The sequence below is a fragment of the Sminthopsis crassicaudata genome, chromosome 4 (assembly GCF_048593235.1).
Source record: "Sminthopsis crassicaudata isolate SCR6 chromosome 4, ASM4859323v1, whole genome shotgun sequence".
NCBI classification, from domain to species: domain Eukaryota; kingdom Metazoa; phylum Chordata; class Mammalia; order Dasyuromorphia; family Dasyuridae; genus Sminthopsis; species Sminthopsis crassicaudata.
Genome location: NC_133620.1, coordinates 341,788,869 through 341,809,373, shown reverse-complemented (window position 1 = coordinate 341,809,373; position 20,505 = coordinate 341,788,869). Strand labels below are relative to the sequence as shown.

General features: G+C 45.6%; 1 protein-coding gene across 18 annotated transcripts in view; it reads left to right on the top strand.

Annotated features, from left to right (window-relative positions):
• The window catches only part of MAPT (microtubule associated protein tau), a 153,088-nt gene that overhangs the window by 112,096 nt on the left and 20,487 nt on the right, over positions 1-20,505 (top strand). For 11 of the 18 annotated variants that reach the window (XM_074260984.1, XM_074260979.1, XM_074260981.1 and 8 more), the window contains 2 exons: positions 702-967; positions 12,616-12,708. In XM_074260984.1, coding sequence (XP_074117085.1) covers positions 702-967; positions 12,616-12,708 — 359 coding nt within the window. Of the gene's footprint in view, positions 1-701; positions 968-12,615; positions 12,709-15,072; positions 15,166-16,874; positions 17,093-20,505 lie in introns of those variants that run through there. The other 7 variants (XM_074260993.1, XM_074260991.1, XM_074260982.1 and 4 more) reach the window with 3 other exon arrangements.

Genomic DNA, 20,505 nt, shown 5'->3' with positions numbered 1-20,505 from the left:
GAGAAAAAAATGGCGAACCTCCAGTATCTTTGCCAAGAAAACCCTAAAAAGGGTAACAAAGAGACATGACTGAAGAACAACTTTTTTTTTTTTAAGAGGGCATCTACTCCCAACTTCTTTCCTAATCAGATGAGAAAACCAAGGCCCAGAGTGGGGAGGGGATTTGCCCCAGATCTCACAGGTAATAAATAGCCAAGGAGGGCAGTTGGTCTCCAGATCCAGGGTTCTTTGCACTATGCTATGTTGCCTCACCTTGTTTCAGATAAGCTAATTTTAAGTAGTTTGTAGATTCAGTACCTTCTTGTAACCAGTATCTGCTGATATCATGTGATGGGGGCAGTAGCTAAGTTGGGATTGCTCATCAGATGAGTGAAATTGGACCCTTAAGGGGCAGCTAGGTGATGCAGTGGATAGAGCACCAGCCCTGAAGTCAAGAGGACCTAAGTTCAAATCCTACCACCCCAGACACTTAGCACTTCCTAGCTGTGTGACCCTGAGCAAGTCACTTAACCCCAATTGTCTCAGAAAAAAAAAAAAAAAAAGGACCCATATGACTTCATTCACAAATGTGCATTAGATTTACTGTCCCAAGCATGGGCAGGAACCATCCTAGGTGGTACCTTGGAGAAGCTGGTTGGATGCTATTAATATCAAAAGATTATAAGTAAATCCATGGACATTCTTCTTTCTTCCCTTCTTAGGTGAATCAACAAAATCTGGAGACCGAAGTGGCTACAGCAGCCCAGGTTCCCCAGGCACTCCTGGTAGCCGGTCTCGTACACCCTCTCTGCCCACACCCCCCATCAGGGAGCCGAAAAAGGTGGCTGTAGTCCGTACACCACCCAAGTCCCCGTCTTCAGCCAAGAGTCGCCTTCAGACTTCTACAGTTCCTATGCCAGACTTGAAAAATGTCAGGTCCAAGATTGGGTCCACTGAAAACTTAAAACATCAGCCAGGAGGTGGAAAGGTAAGGGATCACAGCGAACTCTGGTGGGTTATTGGCCAGCTGGAGTTTCAAAATTCCCAGTATCCTCCTCCAGAATGGAGAAGTGACGGGCCGGGATATTCTCAGCCACCCACAAGCTTGGCAGCTGCTTTGGCCTACTAGGTTCCCAAGACTTTCTTCTCCAATCACAAGAACTACTGTTACAGCCATTTCTGTGATGGATATCCAGGAAAGGGGGCTGTGTTAACATGGAATTTCCTAACATCCTCTAGGAAGGGGCTGCAGGTGACATTGATAAGCTGAGTGCTGTTCTCCACCCAGAGTAGCGAGGCCGCCCTTAAAAGATCCACTAAGATTCCTGCTGTAGGATTATTGAGTTGATGTTATAAGAGAATGCAGCAATCTATAAGTCGTGTGCGGTGATCCCCAGGAGTTCCTCAACTGGTCTGGGAGCTGGCCTGTTCATAATGTGATAGTTTGGTTCCTGGTGTGAAGTAATAATTGACTTAATTATAATGTTCAAACCCAGGTATTACCTCATGGTTGTATCATCTAAAATAGGCACTGTTCTGCTATATTTTGTGAGTTCTGGAGCGGCGAGTTTTTGGTGCAGAGGTCAGTAGGATGTTAGTCTATGAGGAGCTGAACCCCAGCTGACCACCATGGTCAAATATCTATGGCCTTCTGATCCCTGACTCCCTCTTCTGTAAAAGGGGGGGTGTCACACTGGCGTACCTCATAGGGTTGTTGTCAGGAAAGCTTTTGAAAAAATCTTTAGGGTGCTAGAATTGTTGTTGCTATAATTCCACATGTTGGATTCTAGACCAAAGAGGGAAAAGAGGAGAAAGGTTGGATTCGGATGTGAGTAGTAGAAGTGATCTATCAGAAGAAAGCTCCCTTTCAGACCAGGGAATTGGGACAACATTTCCCCGAGCCTGGGGTCAATCCCTCTGGCTTGGACTGGACCTGATTACTAGCCAGCCAGCTTCTAGATCAGCAGAGTGAGACAAACTGAGACTGCAGTGCTTGTGCTCAGGAGGCACTTAATGAATTCTGGGCTTTGTTACCTACATCATCCCAGCCAGTTTCCCAAAAGGGCTTTTTTCACCTTGTTCAGTTAGGTTCAGGTCACAACTCATGTCTGATCAGAGGGAATTCCTGATTGTGTCAGGCAACTCTCAACTTTTATCCCCTGTGTAGTCCCATGGACCTTGTAATTATTGATTGAGAAGATCACCTAACAAGACAAGATGACCCAACAGCAGGCAGCCCTTGAGGTGTGGGCCAGAGGGAGCGGGTCTCTCCATCATCTTCATCTCAGGCTTTGAGGCTCAAGCTGCTCTCTAAAAGGTTGAAGATCCTCAGTTTTATTGAAGATCATTCCTGTACTGTTCGGTCCTTGACTATCTAAGCAACAAGGATCAAGGTGCTCTGGTTTTAATTTTGTTTTTGTTTTTGTTTTTGTTTTTTTATCCAGAGGCCTGTATGGTGAATTCTATGATCTCTCAAAGGAGAAGGGAATTAGTATCTGGACCTAGTTTGGACTCTAGATGGAAGAGTGACTGAGGGCTGTCCTAGAAGCCAAGAAAATCTGAGTTTTAATCTTGTCTCAGACACTTCCTAGCTGTGTGACTTCCAGGTTAAGTCCCTTAACCTCTTTCAGCCTCAGTTTCCCCAGGGAAATGAGGATAATAATAGCACTTACCTCACAGGTTGTTGTGAGGATCAAATAAGATAATGTACATCATGTGTATTAATTGGTGCATTTCCTTTGGCCTTTGCTCCTGTCTCATTTCCAGGGTTTCACCACTTTTATTGATATAATTAAGCAGAAACAAAGGCTCTCCTATTACCTCTTGTACAAAAAAAATAAATAAATAAATCTCTATTCCCTTTTTTTCCCCCCTCATTAAAAATGCTCCTATACTTACTGATGATGATGATAAAGATGAGGAAATAATGGAAGAGGAAAGCAAGGAAATAATAGCAACCAGTCAATCACCTGACTGTCAAAGCAGGGGAAATAGAAAAGGTCTCAATCTCTGAGATTTGTGCATAGGAAGACCTGATATGCAAAAATACATTCCTGCCTAGCTTTGGACACATTGCAAAACTACCTCCCCTAAATACCTTTGGAGCACAGTTTTTTGTCATATCAAGCCAGGCAGGAACCAGAAGACTACATGGAAATAATAACAAAAAACACTTTTCTGTTTCCTCTTTTGCCCAAAATTCCCTTCCCTTTAAATGAAAAGGCACTATTTTTAATTGCAGTGCTTTTTTTCCTTGCCTCTTTTTTGGCTTTTTTTTTTTTAACTGGGCCCCTGATTTCCTTCTCCAGTCTCTGATCATTGTTGCAATATTAGGCAAAAACAAGTGACCCAGTTCATGCTGCAGCTCAAGACCAGCCCCAGCCCTGGGAACTTTAGTGCCAAAGAATCCTCCTGCAGCTCATTGGAGACTGCCTGCGAGATGGAGTGTTTCTGTCCTTATTACTCTGATGGCTGGCTCTTTAAAATTCAAAGCATATGAAAGGCCATCTCAGAACCCTTGGGAGTCTTAATTCTTCCAGTATTTTCCAGGTACCCAAAGCCACATCCACCTCCCTCGAATGTGCACCTGCCTCCCTTCCGGTCTTGAGAGGAGTTTTTGTTTCTAGGCAGCCCACAGAATTTTTCCTCACAGACCATGGGTATTTGAGAGGCCCACTTAGAAGATCTGGCCAACCTCAGCCTAATTATCTCACCCTCCATCAGCCCAGAGCAGCTGCATGGCCTCTGAAGCCACAAAAGACCACCCTCGTGGAAGGCCTGGGGCCAAGTTCTCCCACTGAGAGTTTCCCTCTGCAGGCCCAGCTGCCAACCTGTGGCTCAGGGCTAGCCGTTGTGCTAGAAAATTCTGAACTGCAAGTCTCCAGTGAGGAAGAATTCCATCACATTATGGTATCTGGATGCTCTGGGCCCGATTGCAGCCCGGGAGATGGAGATGTGTGTTGTTACTCCATGAAGTGTTCAAAGAGAAGGATGCAGTTTCCAAATTGATGGTTGAAGACTGATAATATTTCTCTTCCATGTTAATCCAAAACCTTCAGATATTTTTTTTATTACTTCTTAAAGAGGGCGGACAGTTTAATCTGCTTTCATAATATGAATATCCTGCAGGCAGAGCAGGATTCCAACTCTTTTCCCCAAAGGACAAGAAAAACTAGCTATTCCCAGGAATAGAAACAGGCAGAGACACTCTGAAACAGATGATGGGAGTGTGGGATGGTGCACGCTCCTTCTGCCTCTCCCAGGGTCGGGCAGGCTCCATGTCCCCGCCGAGTTCCAAGGAGCACTCGGAAAGGTTGGGTTGGCTTCCCCCCTGGCTGCCCACTTGCAGGGGAGCCTAACAGCGCCCCGGATCCAATTAAACACTTAACTGTCAGCTAACTTTTTCTTAGAGCTGCTCACTTCAAAGATACAGCGAGAACATTTCTAGCTGCATTTCCCTCAATGCCTCTGGGTCATACTCTCTCCTAAGCGACCTTGGCTCCGAAATGGGCTCAAAATTTGGCATCGTTTCGGCCAGCCCTGACATCCCTGCCAGTCACTTTTCCTAGCCTGGGTCTAAAACGTGCTGCTTGTTTCTAATGGGAATCAGTTCTGCACTGACTGAAAAAAGCCCGCTGCCCTGGGGCATTACCGTGCCCTCAGAGCCTCAGGGCCGCCGAGGCTTCTCTCCTTCACCTGCGGCAGACCCGGACAGATGCAAAAGCGAGGGAGAGGAGGAAGTCCCGACGTCCTTCCTCGCTTAGGACCGTGTTCTCGCGGACGCCACATGCGTCCTCGCTGGGAGGGGCGGTCGGAAGGCACAGGCCTTAATGAGAGGCCCCTCTCTGCGTGACAGACCGTCCGTGGGGGGTTCCGTCATTATGAATGTGCCAGAAGCAAGCGCTGCTAGCGTCCTCCATGCCGAGAGCTGCTGGGGGCCAGAAGCCGACGGGCTCTGCCCACCCCCCATCGACTTTCACCAAGACCTGGTCGGGGCCACGTGGATTCTTAGAGAACAAAAATGGTTTGGCAGCGAATGCAGATGGCGGATCTCTAGGTCAGGAATGGGTGATGTCAAAAGAGAGGGCTGGATTTAAAGTCAGAAGACGGGGGTCTTTCGTTGGCCAAGCCCCTTTTGGCAGTCGTCTCAGGTTCCTGGGCTTACGCTTTCTCACCTAGCTTCGGTAAGATGGAGAAATAGTGTTGGAGGCAGCCAGAGGGCTGGGCCCGGAATCCCAAACAGCCTCAGACAGCCCCTATCTGTTTCATGCTGGGACAGTCATTTAAGCGCTCTCTGCCTCAGTTCCCTTTGCTGTAAAATGGTGTTAATGGTTGTGAGGATCAAATGAGATGATATAGATATTTTCAAAAGCACTTGGCATCATCGGGGCTTAATAAATGCTTATCATAGGTGCTTAATAAATGTTGTCATAGGTGCTTAATAACTGCTTATCATAGGTTCTTAATAAATGCTTATTCCTTCTCCCCGTCCCAGAAAGGAGGGAAGGAAGATGAAATAGAGCTCAGAGCCCGCTGGGCGGGGTGAAGGAAGGAGTGGAGAGGGGAAAGGGAGGTCGTTGGCCGGGTTATTGTAAAGGCTGATCATCTTAGTAAAATGTGGTGAGGAGGCAAGTGAATCCTCGAAGGGGTTGAAGGAGAAAGAAAAGGCTGGCGGAAGGGAGGGGAGAAGGGAGGGGAGGTAGAATTCCACACTGGGGGGAAGAGCAGGTGCGGTCCGGTACGGCTGCACGGGAGCCGCCCCCTGGCGGTGAGGAGGAAGGTCACCGCGTGGAGACTTGGCCCGTTTGGGGTTGCTTTGGAGCTTGTGTAGTATCCGCTAATCTGTGAATTCATCAAGGTGGATGTCGGGCAAAAAAAGTACAGACTCCGCAGCAGGGCGCCTGGAGAATGATGAGCCCCTTGAGGGACTTATGAAACGTAACAGCCTCCGAGGCTGCAAAACAGCACTGACAGGAGACCAGGCCGAGAACCAGGTTGGCATCGCAGGGGAGCGGTCACAGAAAGGGTGAGCAAAGAAATAACGAAGCCGTCCGCCACTCGCGGGCTCTTCCGTATTCAGCCAGCGGAAAGAGCCGTTGGGAGCTCCCGGGGAGGCCGGGCTCCGGCCGCGGCTCTCCGCCCCAGGGCCATCACTAGAGGAGATCCATCCCCGCGGGGGAAAAAAGTCCTCGATGGCAACGTCCTGGCGGGCCACAAGATGGCGGTGTGACTCCGCGAAAGTTTCCCTCCATGGGCGTGTCTGCATCTTTGTCCGTTTGTGTCTTTGTCTTTCTCTTAACTCCCTCCTCTTGCCCTCTGACATCAGACTGAGTTATGGCTCCCATAATTAGTTTGCGCTATTTACAAAGAGAGAGAGAGAGCAGGACATTTTGTGTTTTCTCCAAAAGAAAATTAACGAAAGCTGTTTGGGGCATGGGAGTTTTACTTGGGGGGAGGGGAGAGTCCTCAATTGATTGTTTTTTTCATGGATGGACCGCCCAAGTTTAAAAAAAAAAAAAAAAGGCTTCTAACCAACGCTTTCATACAACTCAGTGATGTATGTCCACTTTTATCCCCTTCTTCTCTCCCTCTGCCCTGCCCCCCACCCCTGGAAGCTGTGGAGAGCGCAGTGGGAAACGCAACCAGACAAAGCAGTCACAAAAGTACCCGGGTAGAATAGGAAGAAGTAGACAACCGAGGGCCTCGCGACCTTGGGCGCTCTGGTTTTTTAGACTCTCGTTATACTTCACTTTGCATGGGACTTTAAAGTTCTGAAATATACAAGCTGACTTTTCTGTGACTTGACTGGTTTTTAAGGCACTCGGGGAATAATGTTTTGATAAAAGTTAGTAGTTGTTTGCAAATTGGGGTTTTGTCTAATGAGTCGGTGAGAGAGAGAGGGAGGCGTCTTTTCTCTCCTGACTTACCTGCTGAGAGTGGCTGCGACGGGACGAGGTGTGATAGGACTAGGGCACCGGCCGCGGCGTGTTGTTGACTTGTTTCAGACCCTGCCCCCTGTGAGGCCACCTGGGGTTTTCTTCTCCTGCTCATTTTACAGAGGAGGAAATTAAGATAAAGAGGGTGATTTATCCATGGTCATTTATCCATGGTCATTCGGCTAATAAGCATCTGAAGCTGGATTTAAAGTCAGGCCCTCCCGATCCCAGACTCAGCGCCCTTCCCGCGCCGCCGCCGCTGGCTGCTGACTGGCTGTAATCTTCATTACGTCCGCTCGAGAACGTGTGCACAGTGTAAAAGTGCAACCTACCCTCCCAGCCCCAGGTTTGACCTTGCTGCCAAATGATTTTGAAAATCGGTCCAGCGATCAGAGGCAGCACCACGTTATTAACGGTTTTGTGAAAGATGAGTAGATTAAAGAAAAGTGGAACAAAAAAAGATGGCCAAGGATTTCCAAGATATCAACCCTTATGGGAGAAAATGACTTCAGCTGGTTGGACTTCTGTGGCCAAATGGTGAGACTGGACAAGAGCTAGCAAGACCTAATTCAAGCTATAGCCCTGGAAGATACGGGCTGAGACATGAACCGGAGGAAGCAAAATCAGGCGGGGGGCTAGAAGCTAGGCTTTGTCAGGGAGGGCCTCCGCTGGCCTCGAGATGGCTGGAATTCCAAGGCTAGACAGACTCCCTGGGAAAAGAGAGGACATCTCAGCAGTAACTGTCATCACAAAAACTAAGCAAGCAGGCTTAGATGGACGTCTTGACAGGGGTAGTTCAATTAGACTAGCCAGCAGAAGCAGAAGCCCAAACAGCCATGGAACCATGGAAAGTTGGAAAGGACATCAGAAGTTATCCAATTCAGCCCACACATCTGAGCAGGAAACCCCTTCATAAAATCCCAGCCTGGAAGATCTCCAGTGATAAGGGAATTCACTTCCTCCCAAGATAAGACCATTCCACAGATATTTGGATAGCTTATCTAGAATGAAAATTCCTTTAAGCCCCAGACTTCATCTTTTCTAATTCATGTGTTGCCCTACTTTATTCTTTCTGTAAATTCAGAAGTATCTTTAAAACTGACATGCCTGTCACTTAAAAATAAAAAATCAATCCCACATTAAAATTTTTTTTTTCATCTAGAATACCTTAAAGTATAAGGGTGGTATAAATAGGAAGATCTGGTAGGAAGATAATAAGCACTGAAATAGGAGCCAGGAGCTAGTTCATATCCTTGCTTGATTAACTGTTATCTATGACCTTGTACTTAAAATGAGATGGTTGGATTAAATGGTCTCTAAGAGCACTTCTAACAATCTGTGAATCTAGAATCAGCTATTCAACTAATTTCAAAAGTGAGTATCTAAACATTTGTTCTTGAAAATTCCTACTGCAAAGCTATGCGGATGTTAGAATAAAGCTCCTAATGGTTAAAGTTGTCCAAAAATATAATAATAGGTTACTTTGGAATGTAGTGGTTTCCACACTTCCCCCTCCCCCAGGAGAAGTCTTTAAAAGCAAAGATTGCTTGGGAAAACGTCAGGTATGTTGTTGTTGTTGCTGGTGCTCTGTTGTAGTTGTTGTATGGGTGGAGGATGAGGGTCTTGTTTCAGGACTGGGTTGGATGAGACTGCCTGTGTGGATCCCTCCAGCTCTGTGATTCTGTAATTTGACACTGGCCAAGAGTAAGAAGCTGGGCTTTAATTTGGATGTGTTAAGGAATACTATTTTTGTAGCAAAAGTATGTCTGTCTGCTCAGTTTGCTTAAGTAGCGAGAGATAGAAGTATAGAGAATAGGTCCAGGAGAGATGTGTTATTATAGTGAGAAATGCAAATTCTAGGCGGAAAGCCAGGAAATTTGAGTTCTAGTAACTTCTCTCCAGCCCAGTGGCTTTGGGCAAGCCACATATTATTCTCCCTTATTATTTCAAGTGAAGGGCGTAGACTAATTTCCCAAGAGAGTTCTGATATTCTGTGATTCATGATAAAAATTACTTCAATTAAAAGAACTCATGGTTGCTGTTGTTCAGTCAGTCATTCACTCCTGTCTGTCTCTTTGTGACCCCATGGATCCATGGGGTTTTCTTGGCAAAGATACTGGAGTGGCTTGCCATTTCCTTCTCTAAAACACATGATTAGCTCTCCCCAACAATCAGTCCAATTTAAGGTTTTAGTAAAAGCTCCATTTTGCCGCCTTATGTTACAAACTGGTTTCTGTTCAGCTTTAAACCAGATTGTGACAGGTTCAGGGTGCAGGTTGAGACATAGTTTTCAGGTATGGCTGATGCAAAATTTGTTCTGCTTGGCCATGTATATTTGTTACAAGTTTTACCCTTTTTTCTTTTCTAATAGGAGAGAGAAAATAAATCTGTGCTAATTTTTTTTAATTAACAAAAAAAATGAATACCCCTAAGATGACAATGGAACAAAGCTTATCCCCAAAGAAAAAAATATGAGCATGTACCTCCCTCTCTCAATCCCTCCCTCCCAAATGTGTTTTTGAATTTAGAACACTGTATAAAATATCAGTCTTAGTTGACATCAAGTCAGTTTTACTGAATTTTTTTAAAAAGTCTTTTAAATTCCTATAAGAGATCAATCTCGGGATGGGATATGGGAAAGCAAGAGAACAGACAACATAGGCAACATAAAAACAATTTTATGTCAATATTTTTAAGGGCAGTGGAGAAAGAACAGACATAATCCTTGACTAATAAAAGATTACTAAAAAAAAATTATATTTGATGTCAAATTATGCTCAACCTCAATCTTCTTCCCCCATCCCACCTCCATCTATGCAGTATAATACAGTTGTTGGTATGTACCTCCAACAACAGAATCACAACAGATTTTATGAGATTTTGTGGTTTAAAGCTCATCCGGATTTTCCATGATCCTGTTATTTCCACGTCCAGTATCAGAGACACCACACAAATAGTGTAGTGGGAAGAGCACAGGATTTGGAGTCAGAAAAATTCTGCTCTTATGGATGACTTGAATAAAGGCAAGGAGGATGCCTCTCCAATGTGTAAATGACAAAAATCTTAGCGGGACAACTAAAGCTTTTGATGATAGACTCAGGCTCAAAAAAAAAAAAAAAAAAAGGCTGAATTGAGTAAAGTAAATTCCACTTAATAAGTAAATTAAGTAATTAAATAGAAAGCAAGTCCCTTGGATTCACAATTGAAAAGGACTGCATCAGGAAATCCCTGTCAGTAAGAAGATGTGAGTCAGCAGAAGGACCATTGATTAAAACCAGAGACTTGCCTTCAAATTCTGGTCTTCTCCAGGGCTCATATTCCTTATTTCATATTTCCTTATTCCAGAGGAAGCTAGACTAGTTGGGCTTAAAGGTCCCTTCTAATTTTCAACAAGGGACTTTTTAAGTTACAAAGAGGTAGAGTACAGAGTTAGGCTCTGAAATTTTCTATTAGGAAACAATTAGAACTGTCCCAAAAAGTGAGCAATCTTCCTCAGAAGACAAGGAGTTCCTTTCATCTGTGTGCTAGTGAACATTTAATAGCTAGCTCTCTAGTAGGGGGAAAAAAGTATGCAGAACACACTTTAAAGTTTAATCTTCATTTGTTAACATTTTCCACATCTCTCGAGTCTCAACAGTCAACAGGTACAATAAACCAAGTTCTTAGTAGCATTTGCAGATTTCCAAGGTGTGAATGCTCACCCTGAAAATTTAATTGCCAGCTCTGTGGAGCCTTTCTAGATGGTCCCTGCACAGCCCTGGTTCCCCTCCACTAATGGTCTTGTAGATATTGTAGAGGAGCTTTCTGTTAAGTTACAGATTGGCCTGGGCACCTTCTAATGTTGTCTTGGTCGCAGCTGGTGAGTTCAAAGAATTCTTGAAGCCTGACAAATAGAATGTGCCCTCCTTGGTCTACTTGCTTAGAATTTATTTAAGGATACATAAATGTAGAAACCAGCAGTCTCCAGAGGCTCTAAACTGTAGTAGAAGCTCTTTTGGCTTGCTTTACCTCTAGAATCCTCTCAGACCCCCATCCAGACCCTGGAGTTTGAGAAGTCTTCCTTGTGGGGTGAGGGAGTGTGTGTGGCTAAGTAGGGATGCAGGACCAACAATCATATGGCAAAGTGGACTTGGGCCTGAGTTCAACCCAGTACCAGAGGTATTTATCCTATCCACCCTAGAGTCAAGTACTAGGCATATTCCCAGGCCCAGGTGATTGTGAGCCTCTACTTATGTCCATGACAGATGTTCCTTCCAAGTTGGAGGAACTATGATTCTAAGTCCTAATTCATCTGCTTATTAGTCATTTGGCCGTGAGTGACATAATCTGTCAGCGTTTATTTTCATTTATGCAAAATGAAGGTCAGATATTATTTCACTATAATATAAGAAAAATTATATTTTCAACCTACATCTATATTGCTGTAATCCAGGGGTTCTCAAATTATGGCCTGTGGGCCAGATGCAGCCCGCTGAGAACATTTATGGGGCCTGCCAGGTTACAGCAAATGGGCTGAGGGGCGGAGACAAAGTGTGAGCTGTTGTTTTTACTATAGTCAGGCCCTCCAACAGTCTGAGAGACTGTGAACTGGCCCCTATTTAAAAAGTTTGAGGACCACTGCTGTAATCTGTATGTATGGGTCCATGTGTACTTAAGGAGAAAGGAGTATACAGCAAGGGAGAAGGTTGTGGGGAGGCACTACTCATTGAAAAAAAAAAAAGGAAGGATAGGGAAAATAACTTCATTTCTTTAAAAATACATGAGAGATAGAATACAGGGGGGAAAAAAAGTTCACCATTAATACTATATTGGGAAGGAAACCTTGGTTTTTTTCCCTGACAAAGTTTCACATCTCCATTTGTCTTCTCAAAAGGATACCCTTTTCATTCTGCCCATCCCATCCTTGTCATTTAAATGCCATCCTGTTTGTTTTACCCTAAGCAAAGATGACATATAGGTAGGTTTCTTTGTAGGGGATGGGATTTTGGACAGGTTTGGTTTGGGAGTGAGAGGGTCCTAGCTATACCACTATCTGGATAACCTTAGGGAAGTCCCTTTCTACCATGATCTCAGGGTCTGAAGAGTGAAGCTGCTGGACCAAAATAACCTCTAGGGTCTCCTCTATCTCTAAATCTATGTAGTTTGTCTTTATACACAACTTTCTGAAAAGTTGTGTATAAAATCAATCCCAGTTTCAAATATATGAGCTTGCCTTTTCACAGCCCTCTTTCACAGTGTTTATGATTGCCCACCCCTCAAAATATATTTAATTTTGTAAATACAGATTTTTTACCTTTTTTTTTTTTTTTTTTAAGTGAAATCCCCTCTCCTTGAAGTCCCCAGCAATGAATGTCTTCACAGGACAGCTCCTCCATGCTGAGGATGAGGACCTGGCACCTCTAACCACTTACTTGCTGTGTATGCTTTTCCAGGTTGTCATTAGATGCATGGGGGGCACCACCTTTCAAAGATTCCCCCCCTCCCCTCCAGACAGCTCCTGTGGGATCTGACCAAGGTCTCCTCGGTGCATCCAGAAGCAGCAGGCTGAGCCAGAGGATTAGCGGCCTCCGGCCCCTAGGGGGCCCCCCTCCGGCCTGGTGCGCCTTTCCTTGGTCCCATCTTGGGAGCGCTGAGTACTGTAGGGCAGAGGGGCTCCATGCTTGTGTGCTGAGTGACTCATCTTCTTTTCTGGCTATCAAAGGTGCAGATATTTAATAAGAAGCTGGATCTTAGCAACGTCCAGTCCAAGTGTGGCTCAAAGGATAATATCAAACACGTCCCAGGAGGAGGCAGTGTGAGTACCTGCACCCCTTCAATGCACCCTACTATGGTTTATTAGAAGTAGCATGAATCTCTGAATCCCTGTGTCTGTGAGGTTTAAATAAAGAGGAGAAAGTTTTCTCAACATCCAAATTCCTGGCTCCTCAGCCACTTCTGACAAAGGGGTTTCCAGGGTAATGCAAACATTGGGTTTGGAGTCAAAAGAACCCAAATTCGAATCCTGGACCTGCCCCATCCTGTCAAGTCACCCGACTGCTCTGGGCCTCAGCTTTAAAACAAGGGGTTTGGGACTGGTCCCTTCCAGCTCCGGATCTATGACCTTGGGATTCCTTGGCCCCTGTCATGTCTGCTGCCCCTAGAAGTTTAGATTTACCCTCCTTTGAGTGGTAGATGAGGCAAAGAGATGCAACTTTCAAAGCATAATTAAGAAACTCCCAGCAGACCTTGCTGCAGTGATCATTGCAAATTGTGATGCTACTGACCCAGAAAGTTGGGATAGGAGGGTTGGAAATAATAGTGGGGGCTCATCTGGCCCATGAACTGCATTACTCAACTAGCGGAATGTCAGGCCCTCAGATCTTTTCAGCAGCCTAGGGCACCTGGCAAGTATTTGCTGGTGATGTTAAGAACTATTTAATTTCTCACCCATGAAGGGCCTCTAGAAAGCTCTCGTCATAGAGCAATTGCCGAGGAACCAGCTCAGGCAGGGGCCCCTAGGGGCCCTTCTTGGGCCTAAGCCCCCAGTCAGTCCTAAGGAGGAAGGATTTCCCCCTTACCTTCTTCCTGAGGAGTAACTATAGTGAGGGGAGGGGTGGGGAGCGGATCCCTTTGTCAAATGTAGCATGTGGATGAGGAGCCAGTGGAGTTTCAGCTTGCCCTCCCCCCTTGTCAGCCTTGTCTCACGCTTTGGCTGGGGCAGCCATGAATCGCTTGTTCCCTTGGCATAAGCACAGAGCAACTGTTGGCCAGCTTTGCCTTTTACTGCTTTTGCAAGGAGAGAAGGGGCATCCAGGGCTTGCCAGTTGTTCCCCTTCACTGGTGGAGAGAACTGCCCCAATGGAAGTCCAAGAAAACTGACCCATGCAGACATAGCTTTTGAGATATGAATGTAGGAGGACTGTTGGGGGGCCCTGCCCAGCTTCCCGAGAGGAGTGCCCCGCAGTTGGCATCTTGATGCTCTTTGGATGTCCCTGTTCTGGTTAAGGCCCTGGTTAAGGATCTATCCCCCGACATCTCCGGGCAGCATGGTAGCCTTGCTCCTTTAAAGGTCCGTGTTGGACAAGAGCGGGAGCCACTCCTTCCTCCTTTTTCGGGTTTGTGAATGTTCATGTGTTCCGCAGGCTCCCTGCCCGTGCAGCACTGGGGGCTCGGGTCTCTTCTCTGGAGACGGAACGGATTAGACTGGATTCTGGTCTCTGGACTGCTCCAGCTGGTGGGAAGGCCAGCTGCCTCATCCTGGGGGCCTGCAGGCCGGGCTTTCCCCAAGGAGGGCCCACCCACTGTGGCTCCCATGATTCCCCCAGCCCCCAAGTCTGTTTTCTCTCCTAAGAACTCTCCTCTGTTCTGTAGGGCAGCCTAGAGTACTAATTCTTGCCACTGCTCTCCTGCCCAACTGCCTTCCGCTGACTTCCCGTGGTGAAACCTCCTTGTGGCCAAATGCCCCCCCCCCCCCCCCCCCCCCCCCGGCACCTAGCAGCTGTTGCATGGCATTGTTACTAATCTTGCTCCCCAGTATCTGTTCTCACTTCCCAATCCCCCCTCCATCTCCCTCAACCTCTGCTGCTTGATGAAAAGAGTGTGTAAAAAACAAAAATCCATCGCCTGTCCCTGATGGACTCCAGTGTGTACACTTGGGGCTCTTAGCTTAGGTGTTGGATGAACATATAAGGAGTTCCCTTCTCTCTGAATCCATGCCAGACTGCAGATCCAGGAGAAGACTGCTCTTGTCAGCTTGAGTTGGGCTAGTGAAGAGGGTCAGGCCATGGGCAAGGCCTCCATTCTCATATGGTCCGAGGAGTTTTGCTCGGTGCCGGAACTTAGGGTTGAATGCTTTGGAAGCCTGTCATGCAGCCACAACCAGTCACCAGGGGGAACCAGTTGAAAGAATATGGATTGCTCCATTCATCCTGTTCTTACTCCTAGGGAAAATAAGTAATGCCCTAAATATGGTTGTGGGTTAGGAACAATTTTTTTTTTTTTAAATTAGAAGCTTCAGTTCCCAAAACGTCTGGGAATATCACCGAAGATCCTTGGGCTCACAGTCTTCTTACCAAGGTTGGCTGGTGACCACTGCTCCTCATAATTGTGGGTTGACCCTTATAAGGGACTGTCCGCCTGACAAACCCCCTTCTTGGTTTTATATTCTGTCCCTTGGCAGGTAACCACTGTTTCTTCCCATGACTATCAAGCAGAAAACACTTTTCCTGATGGAAGGACTACAGGCTGGGGAAATTCTGACCACCTATAAATTGTGAGCCTCAATTGGAATTATTTTGTCTGCAGAGTTGGGCAATCTTCTGGGTGGCCCACAGCAGTTGTCCCCATGGGTGGTCCAGAGGGTGGTCTGAGGAGCAGCAAGAGAAGTGGTTTCTGGCACCAGGCTACCTACCCTCTGACTCCAGCTGCTGACAAGTTCATGTTCATTCTCATTCTCTGTCTCTGCTTAATCTCTCTCCTTTCTTCTCTTTGCTCTCTCTCTTTTTCTCTCTTTCTCTTTGTCTCTCTCATTTTCTCTTTCTCTCATTTCCTCTATTTCTCTGTCTTTCTGTCTCTCTCTTTCTCTCCCTTTCTCCATTTCTCCCTCACTCTTTTCCTTTCTCTCATTCTGTCTCTCTTCCTCTGTGTCTCTGTCTTTCTCTGTCTTATTTTCTTTCCCTCATTTTTTTCTCTCTGTCTCTCCTTTTCTCCCTCCCTTCCTCTCTGTCTCTTCCTTTCTCTATTTCTCATTCTCTTCCTTTCTCTCTCATTCTGTCTCTTCTTTCTCTCCCTTTCTCTTTCTCCTTCACTCTCTCCCTTTCTCTCCCTCTCCCTCTGTTCTTCCTGTTTCTTTCCCTCTGTCTCTGTCTCTCTCCCTTTGTCCTTCACTCTCTCCCTTTCTCTCTCTCCCTCTCCCTCTGTCGCTCTTCCTGTCTTTCTCCCTCTCTCTTCCTCTCTTTCTCTCTGTGTCTCGTTGTTTCTTTCTCTGTCTCTGTCTCTCTCTCCCTTTCTTCCTCCCTCCTTCTGACCTAGACATTCCCATCACAATTTCAGGGAAAGAGCAAGCAGGAAATCAAGCCAACTGCCCAGGGTTGGGGAAGAAAAAGTCCCCTCCACAGAGCTTTAGTGCCAGGAGCCTGTGGGTGTGGGCCAGCTGGAGCACGGAGAGCCAGGGCTGTTGTGACACCCCCAATTTTGTCTCTTTGTTCCTCTCCTGATTTCCACCCCCAGCAACAATAGCTGTTTATTGCTGTCTCCATTGTTTTCTTCCCAACCTTAAAACCTGGATTAGGCCTCATCTCCAAATATTTCAAGTTATGTATTCCCTAAGCCAGACTTCTCATCCGGGCTCCAAGTTACTTGTCGCCCTTTCACCCTCCCCATTCCCATTCTCCCAGTCAGCCTCCACCACCCCCTGCTTTTCTTGTTCAGGCTAAAAGAAAAACGAGCCTTGCTCACTCTATTCCCCCTGTGCCCTTACACATGCACATATATGTTACGGGTGGTACATGGCTAATAGCTCTCAGTAAGAAGCCTGTCGTTGTGGGTAGAGGGTAGGCCTTGGAGGCTATACAATATGAGTTCAAGAACTGACTCTGATTCACATCACCTGGGTAACCTCTCAGTGTCCCAGGCAATTCACTAAAATTCCAAGCTGCAGATGAGCTGCCAGTCTGTATTGGCAGACAATTTCAATAAACAGAATTTCTCATACTTCTGAAACCATGAGTCTGGACCCCCCCAAAAACCACCACTAGGCTTATGTGCCAAGCACCAGGGATGGAAGGTATGGGATCACTGAATTTTCTAATTAATCAAGATTTATTCAGATTTCATTTGTTAAAAATCCACTCAGTTAGGACATGGTCTTGCCTTAGTGATTCATAAGTTTAAAAGATTGCCTTTTTTCTTGGTGACTAGAGTTCTTGCAGGGAATGAGAGAGATGGGCTAAAGAGGGTCTATGAGATTCCTTTCATTTCTAGAGCTATAGCATCCAGAGGGCCCAGTGGATAGGGCTGGGGTCAGGACCTGGAGTCAAGAAGATCCAAGCTCAAATGTGACTTCAAACAATTGCTCATAACTGTGTGACATTGGACAAGTCACTTCCCTGGTGTCTTCCCCAGTTTCATCTCTAACATGGGGAAGAAGATAAAAGAGCATCAAGCTTCTGTGATTGTTATTACAAACTTTTAAAGTGCTATATAAGTTCTACTATTATTATTCTAATATTTGATCAGTTCTCTACAAGATTAAGAACATCTGAGGGATTGGATTGAATTTTTTTTTTTTCAGTTTTTTATTTACAAGATATATGCATGGTTAATTTTACAATATTGACCATTGCCAAGCCTTTTGTTCCAATTTTTCCCCTCCTTCCCCTCACCCCCTCCCCCAGATGGCAGGTTGACCAATACATGTTACATATGTTAAAGTATAAATTAAATACAATATATGTATACATGTCCAAAGAGTTATTTTGCTGTACAAAAAGAATCAGACTTTGAAACAGTGCACAATTAGCCTGTAAAGGAAATAAAAAATGCAGGTGGACAAAAATAGAGGGATTGGGAATTCTATGTAATGGTTTATAGTCATCTCCCAGAGTTCTTTCGCTGGGTGTAGCTGATTGAGTTCATTACTGCTCTATTGGAACTGATTTGGTTCATCTCATTGTTGAAAATGGCCACATCCATCAGAATTGATCATCTTATAGTATTGTTGTTGAAGTATACAACAATCTCCTGGTCTTACTCATTTCACAGTTCCTGTATCAGTTCCTGTAAGTCTCTCCAGGCCTTTCTGAAATCATCCTGCTGGTCATTTCTTACAGAACAATAACATTCCGTAGCATTCATATACAATTTATTCAGCCATTCTCCAATCGCTGGGCATCCATTCAGTTTCTAGTTTCTGTCCACTACAAAGAGAGCTGCCACAAACATTCTTTGGAATATAAGCCCAGTAGTAACACTGCTAGGTCAAAGGGGGTGCAGTTTGTAATAACTTTTTGAACATAGTGATTGGATTGAATCTTTAGCAGTTTCTCCAGAAGTTTCTTTTTGAATAGATGGACTCTTGATACCCTGGATTCTTTTCCTTTAATATGTCCTTTCTTCTGAAAGGTAAAGATTTGGGCAGGGGAGACCTTGAGTTATTATGGTTGTCAGAAGTTATTTCTGTTAAGCCAAATCTCCATTCCAAAGTACTGGTTTGTTTTGTTGTTTTTATTGGACACCATTAGCCCATGAAAGGATTTGGGGTTTTTTTAAGGGGGAGCAGGGCACTCTGAAGCAATGAGCCTGAGGAACCCCAAAGTGAAATTTGGGCAAACCGAATTCACCTCATAGATTCATGTGAAAAAATTATTTTGCAAACTAAAGTTGAAAAGCCTTTTGCAACTGCAACTGCTATTATCCTGGTGACACTCTAGTTATTACAGTGGTCTAATAGTTACTTATGCTGATAGGAACAATCAGTTAAATAAACCATTAAGTAGAGAATAGAGGTGTCAAGCTGAATCTAAATTGCTGGGTGTGTGTGTATGTGTATACACAGAGACTTTTCTCTGCCTTTCACATGCATACACACGAGAACATTGGAGCAAAAAGGATGAATAGGAGAGAAAAAGTTCAGACAGAGCAAAGTATGGGATCTCCATCACAACCTGTATGAACTCTGCTTCAGCATCAAGAAACAGTCCCCAAAGGAAGCAGCCATGATTGCCCACCTGCCAATCCCAAGGCTGCACCCTACACAAAGGTCCCAGGTCCTTGAGTCTGAGCAGACCCCTTTCAGGGGACTTTGAGAAAGTCCCTTCTGGTCCCCATGCCCCCAAGACCATAGCCAGCCCTCCCATGAGGAGCCTCAGGAGCCAAACAGTTGCCCTCAAGCATGTGAGGGAGAGTCTCTCCACCTCTGCAGGCCCCAGAAGTATCAGCTGTTCTGCAGCTGGTGCAGGTGCCTTTTTGGGGGTGGAAGTCTTTCACTGTTCTCCCTGCTTCCTGGTTATTTTACTGGTCTCAAATGGTGTTTTCACCCACTCGGAATCACCCTGGCCTTTCCTGCCACACTGCCGAGTGGTGCTAGAGGAAATCTCACTAACTGCGACCGGGCCGGCATCTGGGCTCATGGAGCCTTCCCTGCCACCAGGCAAGGCTTGGACTCTTCCCCCCTTGATTTACTCTCGGATTCTCCCATCCCCTGCTCCAGACCCCTTCCTCCAGCTCTTATAATGCATCCTTCCCTCATCCTTTATTTATTGTCCTCCACCAGGAAGTCCTCATCTTCTCTCTCCTAAGCCCCTCTCTCTCCTTGATGCCATTCTGTAGAGGAGACCCCCCTTCTACACCAAGATGTACCTTTGATCCCAAACCGCCCTCTTTTCTCTGCCAACTTGCCCCTCCATCGTCCCTTTCCCCCTCTAATCATCAATCTGTCTTTCTCCATTGGCTCCTTCCTGGGCCAGAGAGGACTCATCTCTTAGAAAAGCTTTGTTGTTGTCCCCACAAACCAGAAGTTCTTAACCCAGTTTATAAACCTTTTGAGATATATATATATATATATATATAACTATTTGATTTAGTTAAAAACTAATTACTTTCCTTTGTAATCTTATGTATTTTATTTTATTCATTTAAAAACTTCATGATAAGAGTCTTGTCGGCTTCCCCAGACTGCCACAGGGGTCTGTGCCACTCAGAAAAAGGTAAGAACTCTTTCATTAAGCCATTGAACACCTAAAGAAGCTCTCTGTGCCTCCTTGTCTACAGCCCCTCTTCTCTCATTTGCTTCTCCATCTGTAGTGAGTGATCTGACCTCTGCCCTCATCACTTATCCTGAACTCCCCTCTCTGAAGTTATCAATGACCTTTTTAATTGACAGACACGGTCTGCTGAAAGTCCTTGTCCTCCTTGACCTCTCCGCCTTTGACATTTGACACTTGACCATCTGTTCCTCCTCCAAAATTTCTCCTCTCTGGGTTTTTGTAATACTGCTCTTCCTCTGGATTTCCTTTATTTGGTCATCATCCTCTGTTTTAGTCCCAAAATAGGACTAAAATGGGGTGTACCCAAAAGCTCTGACCTGTATTCTTTCCTCTTCTTTGTCTAAACCCTGTCATTGAAGCTTATCAGTTCTCAGGAATTCAATTATCTCAGTCATCAATGACCCAGAAGTAGATGTCTCCCAGATCTACAAGGTTCATGTGAGCCTCAGGTACTAGCTCTGCAGCCTCAGACCAGACTCACTTAACTTTGGTCTGGTTCAAGTTCTTCAGCCATTAAAACGGAGATCATAATAGAAAGCTTCCCTCTCCCAGTGCTGTTGCAAAGAACAAATGGGATTTGTCCCTGCAGAGCAGGTGCTATAAAAATGCTGGCTGCTGCTGATCTCTCTCCTGTGTTCTGGTCCCACTGTCCCCCCCCCTGCCATGTTCCAAAGACACTTCAAACCCAAGCCATCCAAAATGGGGCTCACTGCTCTTCTTCCTTCTGGCTCCCTCGAGCCCAAGAATCTTCCTCGATTCCTCTCACTATATATCCAGCCCATTCCCAAGCCCTGCCAATTCTCCCTTCCCATCAGCTCTCCTATCTGACTCTTCTTCCTCACCACTCT